The 17,740-nt window shown below is 50.5% G+C and overlaps 1 protein-coding gene and 2 non-coding genes across 3 annotated transcripts in view; all 3 read right to left on the bottom strand.

Annotated features, from left to right (window-relative positions):
- Positions 1 to 17,740, bottom strand: part of arhgef17 (Rho guanine nucleotide exchange factor (GEF) 17) — a 38,529-nt gene continuing 20,789 nt past the window's right edge. Inside the window, exons 2-24 of the mRNA XM_086176913.1 lie at positions 12,147 to 12,224; positions 10,775 to 10,957; positions 8,725 to 8,841; positions 8,451 to 8,543; positions 8,194 to 8,370; positions 8,057 to 8,107; positions 7,829 to 7,938; positions 7,657 to 7,742; positions 7,376 to 7,494; positions 7,090 to 7,297; positions 6,943 to 7,016; positions 6,784 to 6,867; positions 6,607 to 6,710; positions 6,413 to 6,531; positions 6,213 to 6,332; positions 5,854 to 6,133; positions 5,688 to 5,774; positions 5,327 to 5,394; positions 5,086 to 5,234; positions 4,841 to 5,015; positions 3,133 to 3,228; positions 1,826 to 2,008; positions 1 to 1,752 (exon numbers count right to left, since the gene is read on the bottom strand). Coding sequence (XP_086033039.1) covers positions 1,544 to 1,752; positions 1,826 to 2,008; positions 3,133 to 3,228; positions 4,841 to 5,015; positions 5,086 to 5,234; positions 5,327 to 5,394; positions 5,688 to 5,774; positions 5,854 to 6,133; positions 6,213 to 6,332; positions 6,413 to 6,531; positions 6,607 to 6,710; positions 6,784 to 6,867; positions 6,943 to 7,016; positions 7,090 to 7,297; positions 7,376 to 7,494; positions 7,657 to 7,742; positions 7,829 to 7,938; positions 8,057 to 8,107; positions 8,194 to 8,370; positions 8,451 to 8,543; positions 8,725 to 8,841; positions 10,775 to 10,957; positions 12,147 to 12,224 — 2,970 coding nt within the window. The 3' untranslated portion in view covers positions 1 to 1,543. The remainder of the gene's footprint in view (positions 1,753 to 1,825; positions 2,009 to 3,132; positions 3,229 to 4,840; positions 5,016 to 5,085; positions 5,235 to 5,326; positions 5,395 to 5,687; positions 5,775 to 5,853; positions 6,134 to 6,212; positions 6,333 to 6,412; positions 6,532 to 6,606; positions 6,711 to 6,783; positions 6,868 to 6,942; positions 7,017 to 7,089; positions 7,298 to 7,375; positions 7,495 to 7,656; positions 7,743 to 7,828; positions 7,939 to 8,056; positions 8,108 to 8,193; positions 8,371 to 8,450; positions 8,544 to 8,724; positions 8,842 to 10,774; positions 10,958 to 12,146; positions 12,225 to 17,740) is intronic.
- On the bottom strand, positions 9,486 to 9,558 carry trnam-cau (transfer RNA methionine (anticodon CAU)). Its single transcript has one exon. It is a non-coding gene; the product is annotated as a tRNA-Met (tRNA).
- trnam-cau (transfer RNA methionine (anticodon CAU)) lies at positions 11,008 to 11,080 on the bottom strand. Its single transcript has one exon. It is a non-coding gene; the product is annotated as a tRNA-Met (tRNA).

Below are 17,740 nucleotides of genomic sequence, written 5' to 3'. Positions count from 1 at the left end.
GATGGGTAAGTTAGCCCCCCCCCTCTAAGGGGGCTAGGAGGCTAATGTTAGCATGCTGCAAAACAGCAGCATCCTGCAGAGCAACTTAAGGGAGCAGCTGCAACAACAGGTAGCTAATCTTCTTAGCGGTTAGCGGAGGGGTCAGACCTGAGGAGGGTGCAGGGTGAGGGTGGAGGCCAAGCACCCAGATGGCTGAAGCCAGAGGAGATCCTGCTTAAGGATGGGGACTACACTTCTGCAGGCACGGTGACAGTCGGCGCGCGCGTGTGTGTGTGTGTGTGCGCGCATGTGAATAAAAGGATTTAACTTCTTGCCCTCCGAGTGGCACGTGCTTAGCGTTTGTCCTAATCTACTCTAACTCCTCCAGGGACACGCATCTGTCTCGGCTATGACAATTAGCAAGGGTGAGCAGTGGCATGCGTGCACATGCACAGAATGACAGTGTAGGTGCACGCTACAGCTGAAAACATGAAAACACTCCCCCCTCGTTAAATACGGAAATAAGAAATTGGTGTCGCACAGCGCCTAGCCTCATGTTAGCCTAGCTCCACATTAGCTTAGCTGCAAGCGGGGAAGTAGTGAAAGCTACATCTTCTATAAATTAAGTGCTGTAAAAGAAAGGAGCTTAAAATAAACAAACAAAATAATAATAATAATAAATCACAACCATAAATACTGTACAGTTATCTGCTACCACAGCTCAGCTTCATCTGGATAAGCCCCCCCATCTCTTCCTCTTCCTCTTCGTCAGGGAAGATTCGGCCGTTTTCCAACCCGACAAGACTCCTAACACCGACGTACCTCGAACTAACCACCTGAAATATGATCAGCGAACACGTGATGGCAGGAGTGTGTCCCGCGGTGATGGCTGTGCACGAGCCCTGTGCACGTGTGTGTGTGTTTTAGCATCTTCTTACTGCCTCCATGACTTCTAGAATCTCACAGGCGTATCATCATCATCATCCTCTTCACAACTCCGTCTGGCTCCATCAGTCTCTTCACGGGTTTGTTTACATTCTGTCGCACCGCTCATGCTAATTTTGACATTTTGAGTGGAGCCATAGCTAAAGGGATTAGCAGGCATTTGTAGCGGGTGACGTTTTGAATCCAAACCCAGCTGTTCTCCTGCGGAACGTCCACCTCTGAGAGCTAGTTGGGCAAACTTTAGCCGCCTCCTTTGTACATTCGGCAACCTTTACACCCGCAGTCTGTCTGCGAGCTGCTAGCAACACACATCTTGTAGCCTAGCGCTGCCCCCCCGCCGCTGTGCCCAAGAAAAACAAAACACGTGAGTACACGTGCATGAATGTCACTGGACATGGCATGAGGGGACAGTTAGGACCAGGGTGGGTTCGGGGGTCCAACCTGGAGGGTCGAACCCAGAAGGTAGGGGTACAGAGCCATTTGCACAGAGAGACTAAGTGGACCGAGCGCAGGATGAAAACAATGCCAAAAAGTGAGGAGCAAATGTCAGGGGTCCGGGACCCCTCAAGGGGTGGGGGGGGGATACGTGTGAGTTTTTAACCGGGGTTGGGGGGTGGCTTCAGACCCTCCACAGCAGCAGGTGGTTGGTGCTGTCGTCCCGTCCCACCGTCTCACTGCTGCTAGTCAACCTGAAGTCCTCGTAGCCGTCGCCGCCGGAGATCACCAGGTGGTTGGTCTTTGGGGGGAGGTGGGCGGAGGCGCGGCGGCGGGCCGAGTCCCGCCTCTGGAGGTTCCCGTCTGTGGTGGTGGCACTCTGCTGTTGGTTGCCTAAGAGACAGACAGGCAAAGAGTCAAGCGGAAGCTCCGTAGACGTGGGAAAATAAAACGAAGCTCCGCCCACCTGTGGCGTCCGACGGAGGGGGAGGGAAGTTCATGCCAACGCCTTCCGGAAGCTCAATGGATGTGAGGAAACGGACGTGGCCCGTGTGACCGTGGGCTGAGCCCATGGGCGGCAACGCCGCCTTGAGCGTGCCCGGTGCCGTGCCGGAGCTCACCGCTGGGATGGGCAGCGTCAGGACCACACCTACAGAGAAGCACGGGAGTGAATGGCGTTCATGCAGATCATCATCACATCACGTCACTGACAGCCTGTCACGGGCCGGCGAGGGCGCTTTGATTCTGTGACATCACTGGGGCGCCAGAGAAACATGGCAGGGGTAGAGTGCGACCTCTGGTAGCGAGAAGAGGTACTGCTTCTGTGACACAGACAGGACGTCCTGCAGGGGAGGTTGTTAAGAACACGGGTCCAGACAGAAAACTGCAGTACGGATGCAAATAAGATGAGTAATTCAAAGTAAAGTAATATCCTTGACTGAGGAATTTAATTTTTTATGTGACCAAGCTCATAACTCCATTTGCTCCGATGTCAAATTAAATTTCTCCATTTAAATGAGATCAAACGCTGTTAATCCGTGACATCTTTTCAGATAAGAAAAACGTACTTTAAAATATATAATCATAAAAAAATGATAATATAAGAGAATGTAAAGAAACATATTTTATTAAGTGCATTGACCCATTTTCAAGGTCAATGCACTTGGACGAAGATATTTTTCATTTGGTGCTCTCTCCTTAACTTACTGGCTAAACACTTCATTCTACAATGGGTTGCTAAATGTAACTTTGCTGTACTTTATGTTTGAACTCCATTTATGGATGGAGTGAAGCCACTCCTCTTTCTAAAACCATCAAACTATCCCCGACCGGCTTTGAACAACTCTTCCGACACCTTGTCCCTCAACGTTCCCGCCGTCCACCGCATTAAAACCCTGTTAATGTCTCCTGCCTTCTCACAGACGATGTTTTCAGTCACTGTATCTCATCAACAAAACTTCTCCATCTCTTCAAGGATGAGTCCACAATACACACATTTCACCCTTGTTTTTTCCATGATTTTCTCCGGGCCAATAAGCAGTGGCCGGGGCATCTGAGGTTTTTTAATCACCACTTCACAGATAACGATGGCTATGTTGGCGTCAAACGCTCATCCTGCTCACTCCTAACTCAGATCTGGGCTTCGATCACAAAGCACAACATCCTCACTCAAAAAACTTGGATGCACTCAGGAGTCGAGGTTCCTCTGTAATTGATATTCCTGGATGCCGGTGTTTTATTTTAATAATAATTTATCCTTTATTAATATTTTACCTGCGCTGGTGCCAATCCACAGCAGGTCCTTGCAGGCCAGCAGCGCCGTGATCCTCAGGCAGGCAGCCTTGTGCTGCCTAATGATGGCGTCGGCACCTGAAGAGCAGACGGGGGGCGGCAGCGGGGAGGAAGTGGGGGATTAGCGAAGACATAAAACAGTGCTTTTGACGAAATGAAGACCGAAATGTATAAATATACCACCCCAGTATTCCCCCTCCCCAAGCAGCTCACAAAACACTGGACTCAGACAATATGTCCCAATATTACCACTATTTTTTACAGTACTGCTATTTTGCACTGTCACAGAAAAAAAACATAATCCCGTTATAGTGAAAAAAAAAACATCATGCTGTTATTGTAAAGAAAAAGAATGATTCTGCTATTGTAAAGAAAAAAAAATAACATGCTGTAATAGTTAATAACAACTCATGCTGTTATTTAAAGAAAAAACATCATGGTGCTATGGTGCCATGTACCATAATAGTATTATTTACTGACCTTTTGCACTAATCTGAACAAAAAAGTGAAAAAAAAACTCTGCTGCTACTCTATTATTAAAATGACATATTGATATATTTCAGTCTTCATGCCATCCAATGTCTGTCATCTTTTCACCTTTCACCACCTTATAGTTTCATGTAACAGTGCATTTTAAGGTTTCATTTCCACACTATTATCATTTTGCTAACTTCATGTCACTGTGGGATTGTGAGAAGTGTCTTCTCCAATCCTCTATACATCTAGTGCATGCAGAGAAATTGACCACCCAAAGGTGTACTATCGGGTTGAGGTCAGGACTCTGTGCGAGCCAGTAATGTTCATCCAGACCAGGCTGTCATCCATGTCTTTATGGACCTTGCTTTGTGCACTGGTGCACAGTCATGTTAGGAAAGGAAGGGGCCAACTCCAAACTATTTCCACAAAGTTGGGAGTATCAAATTGTCCAAAATGTCTTGGTACGCTGAGGCTTTCAGAGTTCCTTTCACTGAAACTAAGGGGCCAAGCCCAGCTCCTGTAAAGCCACCCCACATCCTAATCCCACCTCCACCAAACTCTATACTTGGCACAATGCAGTCAGACAAGTATCGTTCTCCTGGCAACCACCAAACCCAGACTGCCAGATGGAGAAGCGCGATTTGTCATTCTAGAGAACGCGTCTCCACTGCTCTAGAGTCCAGTGGCGGTGTGCTTTCCACCACTGCATCCGACGCTTTGCATTGCACTTGGTGATAGGTGGCTTGGATGCAGCTGCTCGGCCATGGAAACCCGTTCCTTGAGCTAATTTGAAGGTCACATGAGGTTTGGAGGTCTGTAGCGATTGACTCTGCAGCACGTTGGTGACCTCTTTCACTATGCGCCTCAGCATCCGCTGACCCAGGTCTGCCAGTTTACGTGGCCTACCACTTTTGGCTGAGTTGCTGTCACTCCTAAACTCTTATATTTAGGAGTGAGGTCATTTAATGACTGGTGAACACAGGTGGCATCCTATCACAGTTCCATGCTGGAATTCACTGAACTCCTGAGAGTGACTCAATCTTTTACAAATGCTTGTAAAACCATTCTGCATGCCTAGGTGCTTCATTTTATACACCTGTGGCCATGGAAGTGATTGGAACACCTGATCCCGATTTTGAACGGGTTAGCGATTACGTTTGGCCATATAGTGTATATTCATTAGGCTAGTGGCGTGTTTGCGAACGGCCCCCACCTGCTAGCATCTTGTGCACGGCGGGCGCCACATCCACCTCGCTGAGGCTCTCCCCGGTCAGGGCGTGATACAGCCTCACCTGGGCGCTGCCCTGCAGGGCCAGCCACACCCCCTGGCCATACGCCACCATGCACGTGACACACCGGCTGCTGTCGGTGCCTACCTGGAAGCAGTGCTGAGGAGAAGGGGGGAGATGGTGACAGGTGGAGATGTTAACTATCACCACCCAGCTGGCGCCTTCTTACCTCCTGCACCAGCGTGTTGGAGTTGATGATGAGGATCCTGTTCTGCGAGCCACACCACAGCTTCCCCCCCACCGGCACCATCTTGGTGATGGGGCTGCTGGGCGTTCCAAGAACCAGCGTTTGCGAGGACTGGGGATCCCAGAAGCTTCCTGGAGGGGGGAAACGGGTGGTGCACAGTCTCAGTAGGACGTCACGGGGTGAGATGATGGAATGTGGAGAAGCGAGGAGGGAGGGGCGTTACCTGCTTCTCTCTGATAGACGATCACCTCACCGTTAGCCAGGGACACAAACACTTTGTTGTCCAGATACCTGCAGGTGGAGGAGGGGATGGAGTTGGAGGTTGAGGTTTGGGGGAAGGACGAGGAGGAGGACGTGGAGGAGGAAGAAGAGGGGGTGGAGGACATATGGCCGAGGAGGAGATAAGAGTGAAGAGGATCAGGAGAAGGAAGAAGTGGAGGAGTAGGAGAAGATTTGGAGGAGGGGGAGATGGTAGAGGAAGAGGAGGAAGTGGAGAAGGTGGTCGAGAAGGATGAGGAGGTAGTGGAGGTGTGAGGAAGGGGTTGCTCCTGCAGGATCCAGGGCGGAGGTGCAGAGATACTCACAGTACACAGAGGATGGAGGCCGAGTGCTGCATCTTCATGCTGTTCTTGCGGTTGCGGATGTTGTCTGAGGACTGGTAGACATGGATGCTGACGGAGGAGGAAGACAAAGAGATGATGTCCCGGTAGCGGCGGATGGAGGAGAAGGTCCGAGTCAGCGCCAACTCACCAGCCATCCTCGGTGCCGAGCCACACGGAGCTCTGGTAGGCTTCGGGGTCGATGCTGAGGAGATCCTCCAGGCTGGCGCGGGTGAAGGAGCCGCGGGAGGAGCGCCGCATGGCACGTCCGTCCATGGGACTCTCTGATTGGCCACGGCAGCCGCCCCCGCCGCCCCCGCCCACCACCGGCATCCCCGGGGCGCAGTAGCCCCCTGCCACCGGGAACTCCTGCTCCTCCTCGCTGCTGGTGGTCTCCGTGGCCAGATCCTTGGAGCCAGGGCCCTCGTCATCTTGGAGAGCAGACCAGAGGAGAAGGAGGTTAGGGACATCTGATGCCGAGGAGGTAGAGCTGATGGAGTGGCCACTCACTGCCGAAGCTGGAGGAGATGGTGGAGTGGCTGGCTTGGCTCTGCAGGGTGGAGGACGGGCTGGGCGAGTCTTCGTCGTCTGTGTCGTCGCTGTCGAAAGGCACCAGCTCTGCCCCGGGTCCTGGGGACGGGCACACGGTCAGCACGCACACACACATCCGTGCACACACACACACACGTGCACAGATGGCGGCAAATTACCCGTCGGCTGCTCGCTCAGCTCTAGCGACGAGTGCGAGATGGAGATGTAGAGCTGCTGCTGGCCGTGGCCAGCTGTCGGTGTTGCCATAGCGACAGGCCTCGTCTCAGATCCGCGCTCCCTGCGGGGGAAGAAGCAACATCAGCTCGGCGGCAGCCATTTAAAAAAACAAACAAAAAAAACTCTGTTGACGCACCTGCCCTTCAGCCCCGGTACGGCGGCGATGCAGATGATCCTCGCCGAGCAGACGGCGATGCACGCCTCCACAGTGGGCTCCTCACGGATGTTCAGCAAACACACCTGACACACACACACACACGTCAGCTGACCTGAAGCCCCGCCCCCTCCCTCCCCAGCTGCGGCGGCGCCTCACCTGTCCCACGTAGCCGTCGCTGTTGCAAACCCAGACCTCACAGCCGCTGTCAGGGCAAGTGTGGCTTGGCGAGGCACAGGAAAACTGCGGGCGAGGAAAACACAGCGGGTCTCAGAGCTGGCTCCGCCCCCTCCGTGGAGGAGTGGCGGGCACCCTCACCTGCATCCCGCTGCGTGTCTTCATGATGGGGATGGCCTTGAGGAACTCCGGGTCCCACTGGTCTTTGGTCATGGCTGAGAAGACAATGACAAGACATGGGTCATCACCTTAGCCAGCGCCACCCGGCAATGGCATGCTGCTCCTCACCTAGCTTCTTCTTGGCCTCCTCGAAGGCCAGTTCGAAGTTGGAGCGTGCGTCGGGTGAACTGAACTCGAAGACGAAGCTGGCCTCGGCCGACACGGTGCTGAGCTCCAGCTTGGTGGGCAGCAGGGCCATGCTGAAGGCCAGAGACTGCTTCTCAGAAAGCTCCCGGTGCACCGATGACAGCAGCTCTTTGATGACCTCATCCAGGGACTGGGGAGATGGAGCAGGTCATGTGACACATTGCTTCCCCGTGTGTGTGTGTGTGTGTGTGTGTGCGCAGCAGTGTACCTGGTGCGGGAAGCTGACAGCCTCCGACAGCTTGCTGATCTGGCCCAGCGTGCCGAGGTCTTCATCTAGCCGGCTTATCACCTTCTGGACGTTCTCTTTGTTAGTCGCCTGGGTGGAGCCTGGGAAAAAGAAGAAAAGGGTGGGATTTAAAATGGCAGTCCACTTCCTGTCAGGAAGCTAATTATCCTATCCTTCAAAAAAAAAAAATACTGCAAAGATACACAAAGAATGTACAATTCTAGTGCCAGGAGCTAATTCTAATGTTAAACATGGCACCTTACTTTTCACCACCTCCACATCCTCCAGAGGGAGCTTCCACAGGAACTTGTACTTGCTGGAGGTGTCAATCACGCTGGCGGCGGAGTACCTATGAGGGAAGGGGAGTGTGTGCGTGTGAGAAGAACACACACACACACACACTATGTCTGGTGTGTGTGTGTTCCAAACCCATACAGGCTCATGGAGCTTCGTCTCAATGAACCGGACTTCCTCTTCAGGGTGGTGCAGATGATGAGGTCGCTGAAGAGGAAGAGGGAGCGGTCTTTCTTCCCGCCCACTGTCTTCTACAAGCAGAGAAGGAGTCCAGCTCGTTTTGTGTGTGTGTGTGTGTGTGTGTGTGTGTGTGTGTGTTTGTGTGTGTGTGTGTGTGTGTGTGTGTCTTCAAAGCAATCTGTTTCTTACCGCCTCCATGACCATTTCCTGTCTGAGGAACTTCCTCTCAGGGTTCAGGATCTGAGAAAAGGGAAAGGCAGATTCACTCTCTCATCTGAAGATCTGAAGGTCACATGGTGGACATGTGGGTTGGGAGTTTTCCTCACGTGCTCCACGCCCTCGATGTGCGCCTCGATCTCCTGGATCACCCTGGCCTCTCGCTCTGCCTCCTCCGCCGAGCGCCGGCCCTTGTTGATCCTCTCGGCCAGACGCTTGATGTCCCTCTGGGCGTCCAGAAGGGAGGGGTGGTCCGGGTGGTCCTCAGGCGTGTGCTTCAGCAGGTCCTTCACCCAGATACAAGCAAAAAATAAAGTCAAGCGACCACGCCTATCTGTCGACACCTTGGAGGGAACAGGGGACTCACATTCACCAGGAGCTCATAGCGGGGGATCCGCTGGACAGGTTTGATCATCAGGTCTCCAAGACCCTGCTTCTCCTTGTTCTCACGCATGTTTTGCTGTTAGAGGATGAGAAAGGTGGATGTTTGCAGAGGTGGAAGTGAGGAGCATCAAAAAATAAACAGTGGGGAAAAAAAAAGTCATGGGTGTAGTTCCATGGTCGGCCACAGGGGGCGCTGTGAGTCCACTGATCAACGGCTGGAAGTGAAGAGCTCTTTCTGTGGGAACATGGAGACCCACCTCCAGGAATTTGTGGAAGGCGGGCTTGGCCTCTTTGGCGATCCTCACGGCGTCTTTGGCGTTGAGGAAGTTGTCGATGTAGGCGGAGTACATGTTGGCCAGGGTCTCCTTGGAGAACTGAGGAGAAGAAGAGGAGCACATCTGATAAGACCCACCAGCACAAACATGGACATGAAGAGGCGCAAACCTGAGCAGGTGAAGCGCTGGATGATCAACACCTGCTCGGAGCTCAAACACCTGCTCCCTTTTGGAGATGCGTTTGAGCAGGAGCCAATCACAGCAAGGGGGCGGGGGTTACCTACATAGGTCAGCTGTCAATTACAAAGAGTCACCCTCTCATTCACACCTTCAGAGTCGGCCATCAACCTGCTGAGTGGTTCATGACTAAACATAGAGAGAACCCAGGCTGGAGAACCTGGAGGACCACGAGAAAACCTTGAGAAAACCCAGACAAGAGAACGTGGAGGATCCAAAGAACATGGGCGGAAAGCAGAAAGGGAGACGTCAAGAGAGCCTCTGAGGAAAACCTGGAGAGAACCATGAAAATATAATCTGGAGAGCACGTAGAGAGAACCCAGGCTGTCACAGGAGAACATGGAGAATCCTTGTCTGTAATTGGGCTCAGAATGCACTTCCACCTGAAGACCCTGAGAGTTGCTCCCTCCTCACGCTTCATTTCGAAACAGAAAAAAAGAAAAAAAAATCTTATGCAGATCTGTCCCTGGAGGTCATTTAAGTTTATCTGTGAGATTAAAAGTAGCTGCCCCGTGTGAGGCTCGAACTCACGACCTTCAGATTATGAGACTGACGCGCTGCCTACTGCGCCAACGAGGCCTGATAAACTTTCACCGCAGAGGGCTAGAGATGCAAGGCAGGTCAGCGGGCAGGCTGAACAGTGGTCTCAATAATTAGGTTTCTTCTTCTTTTTGTGGATGGCGCTGATTCCTTGTTTTCAAATTGAAATAGAAAAGTTATCTTATTTATATCATATTAAAATCAAAAATAAAATGATCAGCTCCGATCACTTTTCATTTCATTAATTTTTAAAAATTTAAATTCCACATGGCTGACACTAGAAATACTTTTTTATAACTTTTAATTTAACTTAACTTAAAATTGAAATAAAAAATCAAAACTTTTAATCCAGAAGCACCTGTGTGGCCACCACAATTTTAAAAGTTATTATTTTTTATAATAAAAATTAAAACTATAATTTGACTCATATGACCACCACTGTAGAAATTAAGATTGTTAGTGCTAATTTCTTTTTATCTGATTGTATTTAAATAAAAAAAAAAAGAATTAGAGTTGCCTGTTTGTCCAACACCATTAAAATGAAAATGATCGGCATCGATTACTATTTCTTGAACTAAAATTTAGAAAAAAATTGTAAATTTCAAACTTCCAATGATTTAATTAAAATTATGGATAAACTTAAAACAGATAAATACATTTGGAAGAACCCATGAGACCGCCACTATTAAAATCAATATTTTAACAGTGTTGGCCTGGTCTGCCGTTCATTATGAAATATCATGACTTCCTGTCTGACGTTTCCTCTCCTTCTCGTAGCAAAGAGGAGGGCCAGACGGCGTCTCCTGCCCGCTGCTCTTCCTGCCGGGGGGTCGTGGGAAACATCAAACTGACCCCCGGGTCACCGCCGAGGCTGCAGATCAACATACTTCCTGGTGCCGGAGCTTCTTGATCGCTCACTGGAGTGCAGGAGATGGATTGTTGTTTTTATTTATGTAGTGTTGAATGCAGCTCACAGGTGAGGCTCAACTGAGGGTATCAGGTGAGCCTCTCAGGTGACAGCAGCAGGACCGGAGGTTCTCGGATCCCTGTCAGACCAAGGCTTAAAGATCCTTCTATCTTCTCGATGTTCTCTTACCAGGGTTTTCCATTCTCAGTCCATAAACAGCCAGCAGGTCCACTGACGATTAAGTAATCCACGGGTGCAAACAAGAGGGTGAAGGTCTGGCTACAACTGACAGGGGACCCGTCCAAATTAAGCCCCGCCCCTCTACCTGTGCCAGATGAAGACGCTCACCGATTGGATGAGGATGTGTCCGACAGTCTGCTGGTCGTGCCATTGGCCCACGCAGCCCGAAACCTGCTCTAGGAACAGCTCATGGTGCTCCAGGATCTCCGGGATCTGGTAAAACATCTCGTCCACCAGCAGGGGGTCTACGATGGCGCCGCCGTCTGGCTGTTTGAGGGGACGCATGTACCCCTACAGGAGGACAAAGAGGGTCGGATTATTATGGGATGGCGAAAAGCAGATGCCCCGTGTGAGGCTCGAACTCACGACCTTCAGATTATGAGACTGACGCGCTGCCTACTGCGCCAACGAGGCCTGGGGGAGTCCTGTTGAGGGCTCCAAATAGTAGGCAGACCAAAAGGGGGAGGAGCTGATCAAGGTATTCACTAGTTGGGTTACTTTATTTTTTCTTGGATAGTGCTGATTACTTTTTATCAAATTAAAATTAGAATTACAATGTCAATTAAAAATATTAGTTCTTATGACTTTACATTTAGGTAAAATTTAGTAAAGTATTTTAAGTAAAATTAAACAATTAAAAAAACAATACATTAGAATTAAGAAATAACTTTCTATTTAACACTATTTAGAAAAAAAATCCTATTTGGACGCAATTCATAAAAATCAAAATCATTGGCATTGTAAACTTTTTATTTAATTAGAATTAAAATCAACACCGCAGATATGTGACATGACCACATACACCCACATACACGCACACACACACAAGTGGTTCACGTGTGCTTCAAGGTGATTGACAGCTCGGCTGACACGCTGTAGCATAACGGCTCAAAGATCAGTGGAGTGTGCACCTTTCGTTCAGCGACCCAGTGCGTACGTTCACTGAATCACCATGGGAACGGCCACTTTTTCGACCACACACACACACACACAGTCGAAGATAGTGTTACTGGAGAGTACCACCTCACAGCCTGCAGGGGGGTGGAGGGACAGGCACTGTCACTAAAGGGTTAGATGGCACTAGCTGCACTTTGGCGCTCCTGCAAAATGCAGCGTGCAGAAGGTGACCCAAAGAGGCACGGGGTGGCCAAGGACTTCCTGGAGGGTGGGACTTCCTGCCGCCAGAGACGGCCAAGACACCCTGGAGTGTTAACAAAATAAAACCTCCTCCTGCTCTGCTATGGGAGAGCCAGGATGCTCGCCTACTGCTAGCTCTCTGTATGATTAGCTTGAATTAATTTAGCTAACACACACATTCACAGTGTTTACGGAAGGTGGGCTATTAGCATGGCTACTGCAGGCAGTCAGCAGCTTTGCCAAGCTGGATGAAGGTAAGTGGATTACATAACACCTTCATTACCTACATTTGTGTCAGCAATCGAGACTCACAGCTACAGGTGTGTGTGTCCAAGTGTGTTACCTGAATAAGAGTGCGCAGCGACTCCACGTACGACTGTTCAGTGTCCAGGAGGGTCATCATCACGTGCTTCCTCATGTCCTGTGGAGTCAGGAGGACGACGTCAGACAGACAATTAAGGATTTTATTCAGTCGCTCTTTCATTGCACATAACTTGCTACACCAGCCAACCAAAGGGCCTCATTCAGAGACTCAACCATTCATTCATTCACACATCATAAATGCTCTTAAGAGCCTTCTTCATGATTAAGATGGTGGTGGAAGAGCAGGGGTCTGCTGCTCCACACATTCTCAGGAGCTCCTACTGCTGCATTTGCCACCTCTTGTGTGTGTGTGTGTGTGTGTGTGTGTGTGTGTGTGTGTGTGTGTGTGATGGGGGCCAGCAGAGATCCAGCTCCAGAAAGCCATGTTGTCTCAGGGTTCTCAGGAGACACTATAGAGATCCTGCTGTCCATCAGGACATGGAAATATCAGACAGGGCCTGGAGCAAAACCACAGGAGCATCCATGCATCCATCCATCCATCCATCTCTCCTTAAAAACCCTCTGTCTCTTTCTCTCTTTCCCCATCCCTCCCACAAATCTCTACTTCCTCTCTGTCTCTAGCTGTTATCCCTTCCTGGTCTCTCTCTCCTCCTCATCTCTCTATCTCCTACTTTCTCATTCCCCCATCCCTTTCTCCCCATCCTTCCCTCCACCCTCTCTCCAGCCCCCTCCCCTCTTTCTGCCCTTTGTTTCTGCCCCTCTCCCTGCCCCCCTCTTCTACCTGCCTCCCTGGTTCCCCCTTCAATCCCCCCGCTTCTTCTCCCTCCCTCCCTCCCTCCCTCCTCAAATGGACCTCATGAATACACCCATGACAAACACGATTGCTTTTAAATGTCAAGTATACACACACAAACACACACACACCAAAGCACAAGTGTGTTTTCTTACAACCTAGAGGATAGACAACCAGTCAGATTCACGGAGCAGGATTAGAATCAATCCATTAATCGGTTACTCAATACAGAAGAGCACTGTGTGTGTGTGTGTGTGTGTGTGTGTGTGTGTGTGTGTGTGTGTGTGTGTGTGTTGGGGAAGAGACTTGAGTGACAGGAGAGATGGGTTCCTTTGTAGATAGGTGCTTGTGTCTATTAGATTAACAGTAACACACAACACACACACAGTCCCATGAGTTAAAAAGGTGCCATCACAGTACTTATTAAGTACATAATGAGTCACGCTTTACATAGTAGAGTGTGTGTGTGTGGGTGTGGGTGTGGGTGTGTGGTCACACAGGTCACAGGTCACCCTGGGGCAAGAGGTGGGCCTTAACCCAGCCGGCTCAGCTGTCAATCATAGGTCCTTCTCACTCACACCTAAAGACACTTTAGTCCTCAAAGAACCAATGAACAGACGGTGGAAGACGAAGAACATGGAGATTCCGGACAGAGAAGAACCCATGAAGGAGAACATGGAGATTACACAGAGAACCCAGCAGAACCATCTCACCCCAAGGCCTGAATTGTCTGTGAGAAGATGCATCACTCTGCTCTGCTCTTCAGACACCCCTGATGTTCCACCACCACGCAATTCTTGTTGTAACAGAAACTCTGTTCTGTTGCACCCACCACGTCCATCGCCCGGGTGTTGTGTGACACGTACTTCCACTCACCTCGGCGCCATTCTCTGCGTCGGCCCTAACACGGCATAATTTATAATGAAACCCAATGACTGGATGAAGATCAACTGTAGCTGTGGAGATGAGACGAGACTGTGTCATCATCACACACACACACACACACCACCACTGCCCCCCTTCTATGACCACTGTATCCCCTGGCAACGGCCAGCTCAAATCAGCCCTTGGCATCCTCATCCTCAGAAACCAGATAACAGGGGTGTTCTCAAAGCTCTCTCTCTCTCTCTCTCTCTCTCTCTCTCTCTCACTCACACACACACTTTCAGCATCTTCTGCATTTCAACCAGGGTTATGGTTATGTAACCCTCTGGTTCACAGTTATGCAGACCGATCACATTGATCACACTGGTGATCGATCCGGTCACATTACTTTTCCATTATCATCATCATCACCCCCTCCTCACACTTCAACTTCCTGCTTGGGGAAGGGGCACATATCATCATCCAATAAACAACAGTGACGACAAAATAAATCGGATTGGGTCCCCTGAACTGATAACATTAACCACACACAAACACGCACACACACATATATAAACACACATACAAAAAAGCTTAGCTTGGATTAACAAACTGGGTGTTGGGATTAGCAGTGGCTGTGGTGTGTGTGTGTGTGAGAGAGAGAGAGAGAGAGCGAGAGAGAGAGCGAGAGAGAAAGACAGAGCATACATGTGCAGGATCTATCTCGCGTCTGTTGTGGGTTCAAAAAAAACCGGTCCATCCAGGTTGGAGATCCAGTGATTCAGCTGTAAATCCATGATGGGTGGTATGACGTCAGAGAGATGGAAGGGTGACGCAAGGGTTTAAGGAGGGGGGGGGGGGTAAATTAAAGGTGGAATGGGGGGTACCTCTGCGGTCCCGGAGCTCCTGTTGGTACTCCTCGGCGGCTCGGCGCCTTCCTCCTCCCCTCCTCCACCCTCCGTCCCCCCGACCTCCTTCATCTCCTCCAGGGCCACGCCAAGCTGGGCCCGGGTCCGAACCATCTGCAGCATGCAGGAGGAGGAGGAGGAGTAGGGGGAGAAGGAGGAGGAGGACACCTGCAGGGTTTGCTCTTCTCCTCGCGTTTCCGCTCACATGGACCGTCTGTTCATCTCCGCGTCTGCGGGGACGGGGCGGCGGGACGCGGCCCGCTTCCGGCCCCGCTCTTCAAAATAAAAGCGCGTCCTCTCATCCGGTCGCTCCGGGAACGAAGGGGGTGGGGGACATCCCGCCGCGGGGTTGTCGCCAGACCGGACGGCTGGTGACGGTGATGCAAGCGGAGTCCTCCGTGCAAGTGGAAGCGGGGACCGACGGTGGAAACGGGGAAGAGAGATAGATAGAGTGCGCGGGTGGGTGTGTGCGTGTGTCACCCCCGCCCCCCCCCCCGGGCGTGCAGAATGTGAGATAGCATGCGAGGCAGATGCTCTGAGAGCTCGGCCAGACGCGACCAATACACCCCTGCACCATCGATCCCACCCCGCCCTTTTCTGGAGGATGGTACACCCTTCGGATGGGGGTTACCATGACAACAGTGAGCCGGGGGATGTAATCTGAGAGCTGCGGAAAGTATGATAACAGAGTAGCTGCGATGTGACGCCCGATTTCTAAAGTGCGATTAGCATCGCTAATGCTGTTAGCAGCATGGTGCTAACCTTTCCAGATTGGCCTTTATGCGTGGCAGTGGTGGCGGAGAGGAGCTTCAAAGTATCTCCTGGGCTCTGACAGTGATCAGACGCCGGTGTCGGGGAACATCAGGGGAGGACATTTAAAGGTTGTGTCCATGGCAGGAAAACGACCTTTAGCCAGCGGCACCATCAAGCGATGGGTTTCAGGGGATGGGCGGAGGGAAAAAACATGAAACTTGAGTCATTGGACGGGTGGAGGAGTTAAAAACCGTGGTGGCGTCACCCTGTTTTTGCTAACTAAAGCTTACATACGATCAACATTAGCCAAAGCCCGTCATCTTAGCCGCAGTAAAGCACAGAAGCTGGTTGTCTGGTGCAGCATGCTAACACACAGCTAACATCAACTTGATTCTCGTGTGTTAGCTAACTGGAATAGCTGAGGAACAAACAGCTTATATAAGCTGAAAAATCATGTCTGGGCGAACTAGAATGTATTCGTAAAACAGCTAATATTTGCTTAAGTCCATTGTATTGGTTACCAGCATGGTTATACAATACCATAAATGACTAAAACACGTGGTTGATAGCGGCGTGCTAATTGCCTTTGATAACCACAATAGAACAGCAAAGCACCTGGGTTTAGCAAAAGCTAGTTGTGCGATGCAGCAGGCCAACACACTGCTTAAGTCATCTAGAGCCAAGGTTCTTTGCTAATAAAATAATACTTGATGTGCTTACTGCTACTATTTGCTGCAAAACCCATTACTCTGAGAAAAAGACACTGAATTTCAAACAGAGAGCTAATATTAGCAAAAGTCCACTGTATTCGCTACTAGCATGTTACACACCATGATGAACTGAAATATGTAGCATGCTAACATACAGCTAACCTTCATTGCGGCCATTCCTAATGACCGTGAATGAGTACCAGTGCATGGAAACTGCAAGCATCAAACATGCTAACAGCTAACAGCCACAACCATCAGCTGATCTGATTACATTCTCCTCTGCACTTGGCAACAGCGTCCCCAATAAGAGGATGGGAGAAATGCCCCTACACACATTGAGGTGGTCCTTTCAGGCACTGAGCCTCGGTGACACTGGGACCGGTTCAGCGGGTCCCGCCGTTTCCACAGCAACGTCACACGGGTCACATCCCCAGTATTTCCTACTTTTTCCTTTTTTTTTCCTCCCCTCGGCTTAGCAGGTTGCTAGGCAGCCAAGGTAGATGAGGCATCCACGTGCGGCCTATCTGCGTCTGCCTGAGCGAACACGCCTACACACACACACATATACACAAGTTCTAACGACACAGCCCTACTAATTAAAGGTTATTCTCTGGTCATATTCAGAGAGAGGCGCTGCAGACACACACTCCCATGGGTCTGTATTCAAACATTTGTGCGCGACAGGATCTATAAATCAGATCTCCGGTCCCAGCATGTGCATGTACACGTGCACAAGATGCTAAGTGCTGCTAAATAATGCTCCACTCCACCCATGTGGCAGCACAACCATTGTCCCCCCTCCCCAAGAGGAGCCCATCCACCTGCCTTATGACTACAGGCCTCACTCACTCTGATCATCATTAAGTGCTTGAGCGAGTGATGCTGGCCCACATTCAGAACAACATCATGGAAATCTCAGACCCCTTGCAATTTGCATAAGGGCGCAACAGGTCCACCTCAGACGCCACTTTCCACTACTTCCTCTTCCACCTCGAAAACAAAGAGGTACGCACAACAGCTCCACATTCAACACGGTCATACCCCACAAACCATCAAACAAAATGTCCATACTTGGCCTGCACCCACCCGCTGTGATTGGCTCCTGGCAGACTCCAGTCTGTCAGGATAGGTAACAGGACCTCAGCTAGAATCATTATGAACACAGGGACTCCTCAGGGATGTGTCCTAAGCCCCATCGTCAACACCCTGTTCACCCACAACTGTGTCGCCTCCCATGAGGACAACATCATTCTGAAATTCGTAGACAACACCGCAGAAGATACAACATCACCCTCAACACGGACATGACCAAGGAGATGATAGTGGACATGAGGAAGGAGAGGAGAACATCAGACTCTTAAACAGCTGACAACCAACTGCGAACGCTGCAGCAGTCGCACGTTCCTCCAGATTCCTCCATCACAACATCAGGAAGATTTGCAGACTCCTCACGGAGGATATGGCACAGATACTTATCCAGGCTCTAGTCATCTCTCATCTGGACTACGAAAACTCCCTCCTTGCCGGTGCCCCAGCGGTGACCATCAGGCCTCTGGAGCTTATTCAGAAAGCGGCAGCCCGCTTG

The sequence above is a fragment of the Fistularia commersonii genome, chromosome 3 (genome assembly GCF_037954325.1).
Source record: "Fistularia commersonii isolate RoL2024-O1a breed Wild chromosome 3, RoL_Fcom_v1.0, whole genome shotgun sequence".
Classification (NCBI taxonomy): Eukaryota; Metazoa; Chordata; class Actinopteri; order Syngnathiformes; family Fistulariidae; genus Fistularia; species Fistularia commersonii.
This window is presented reverse-complemented; position numbering and strand designations above follow the sequence as displayed.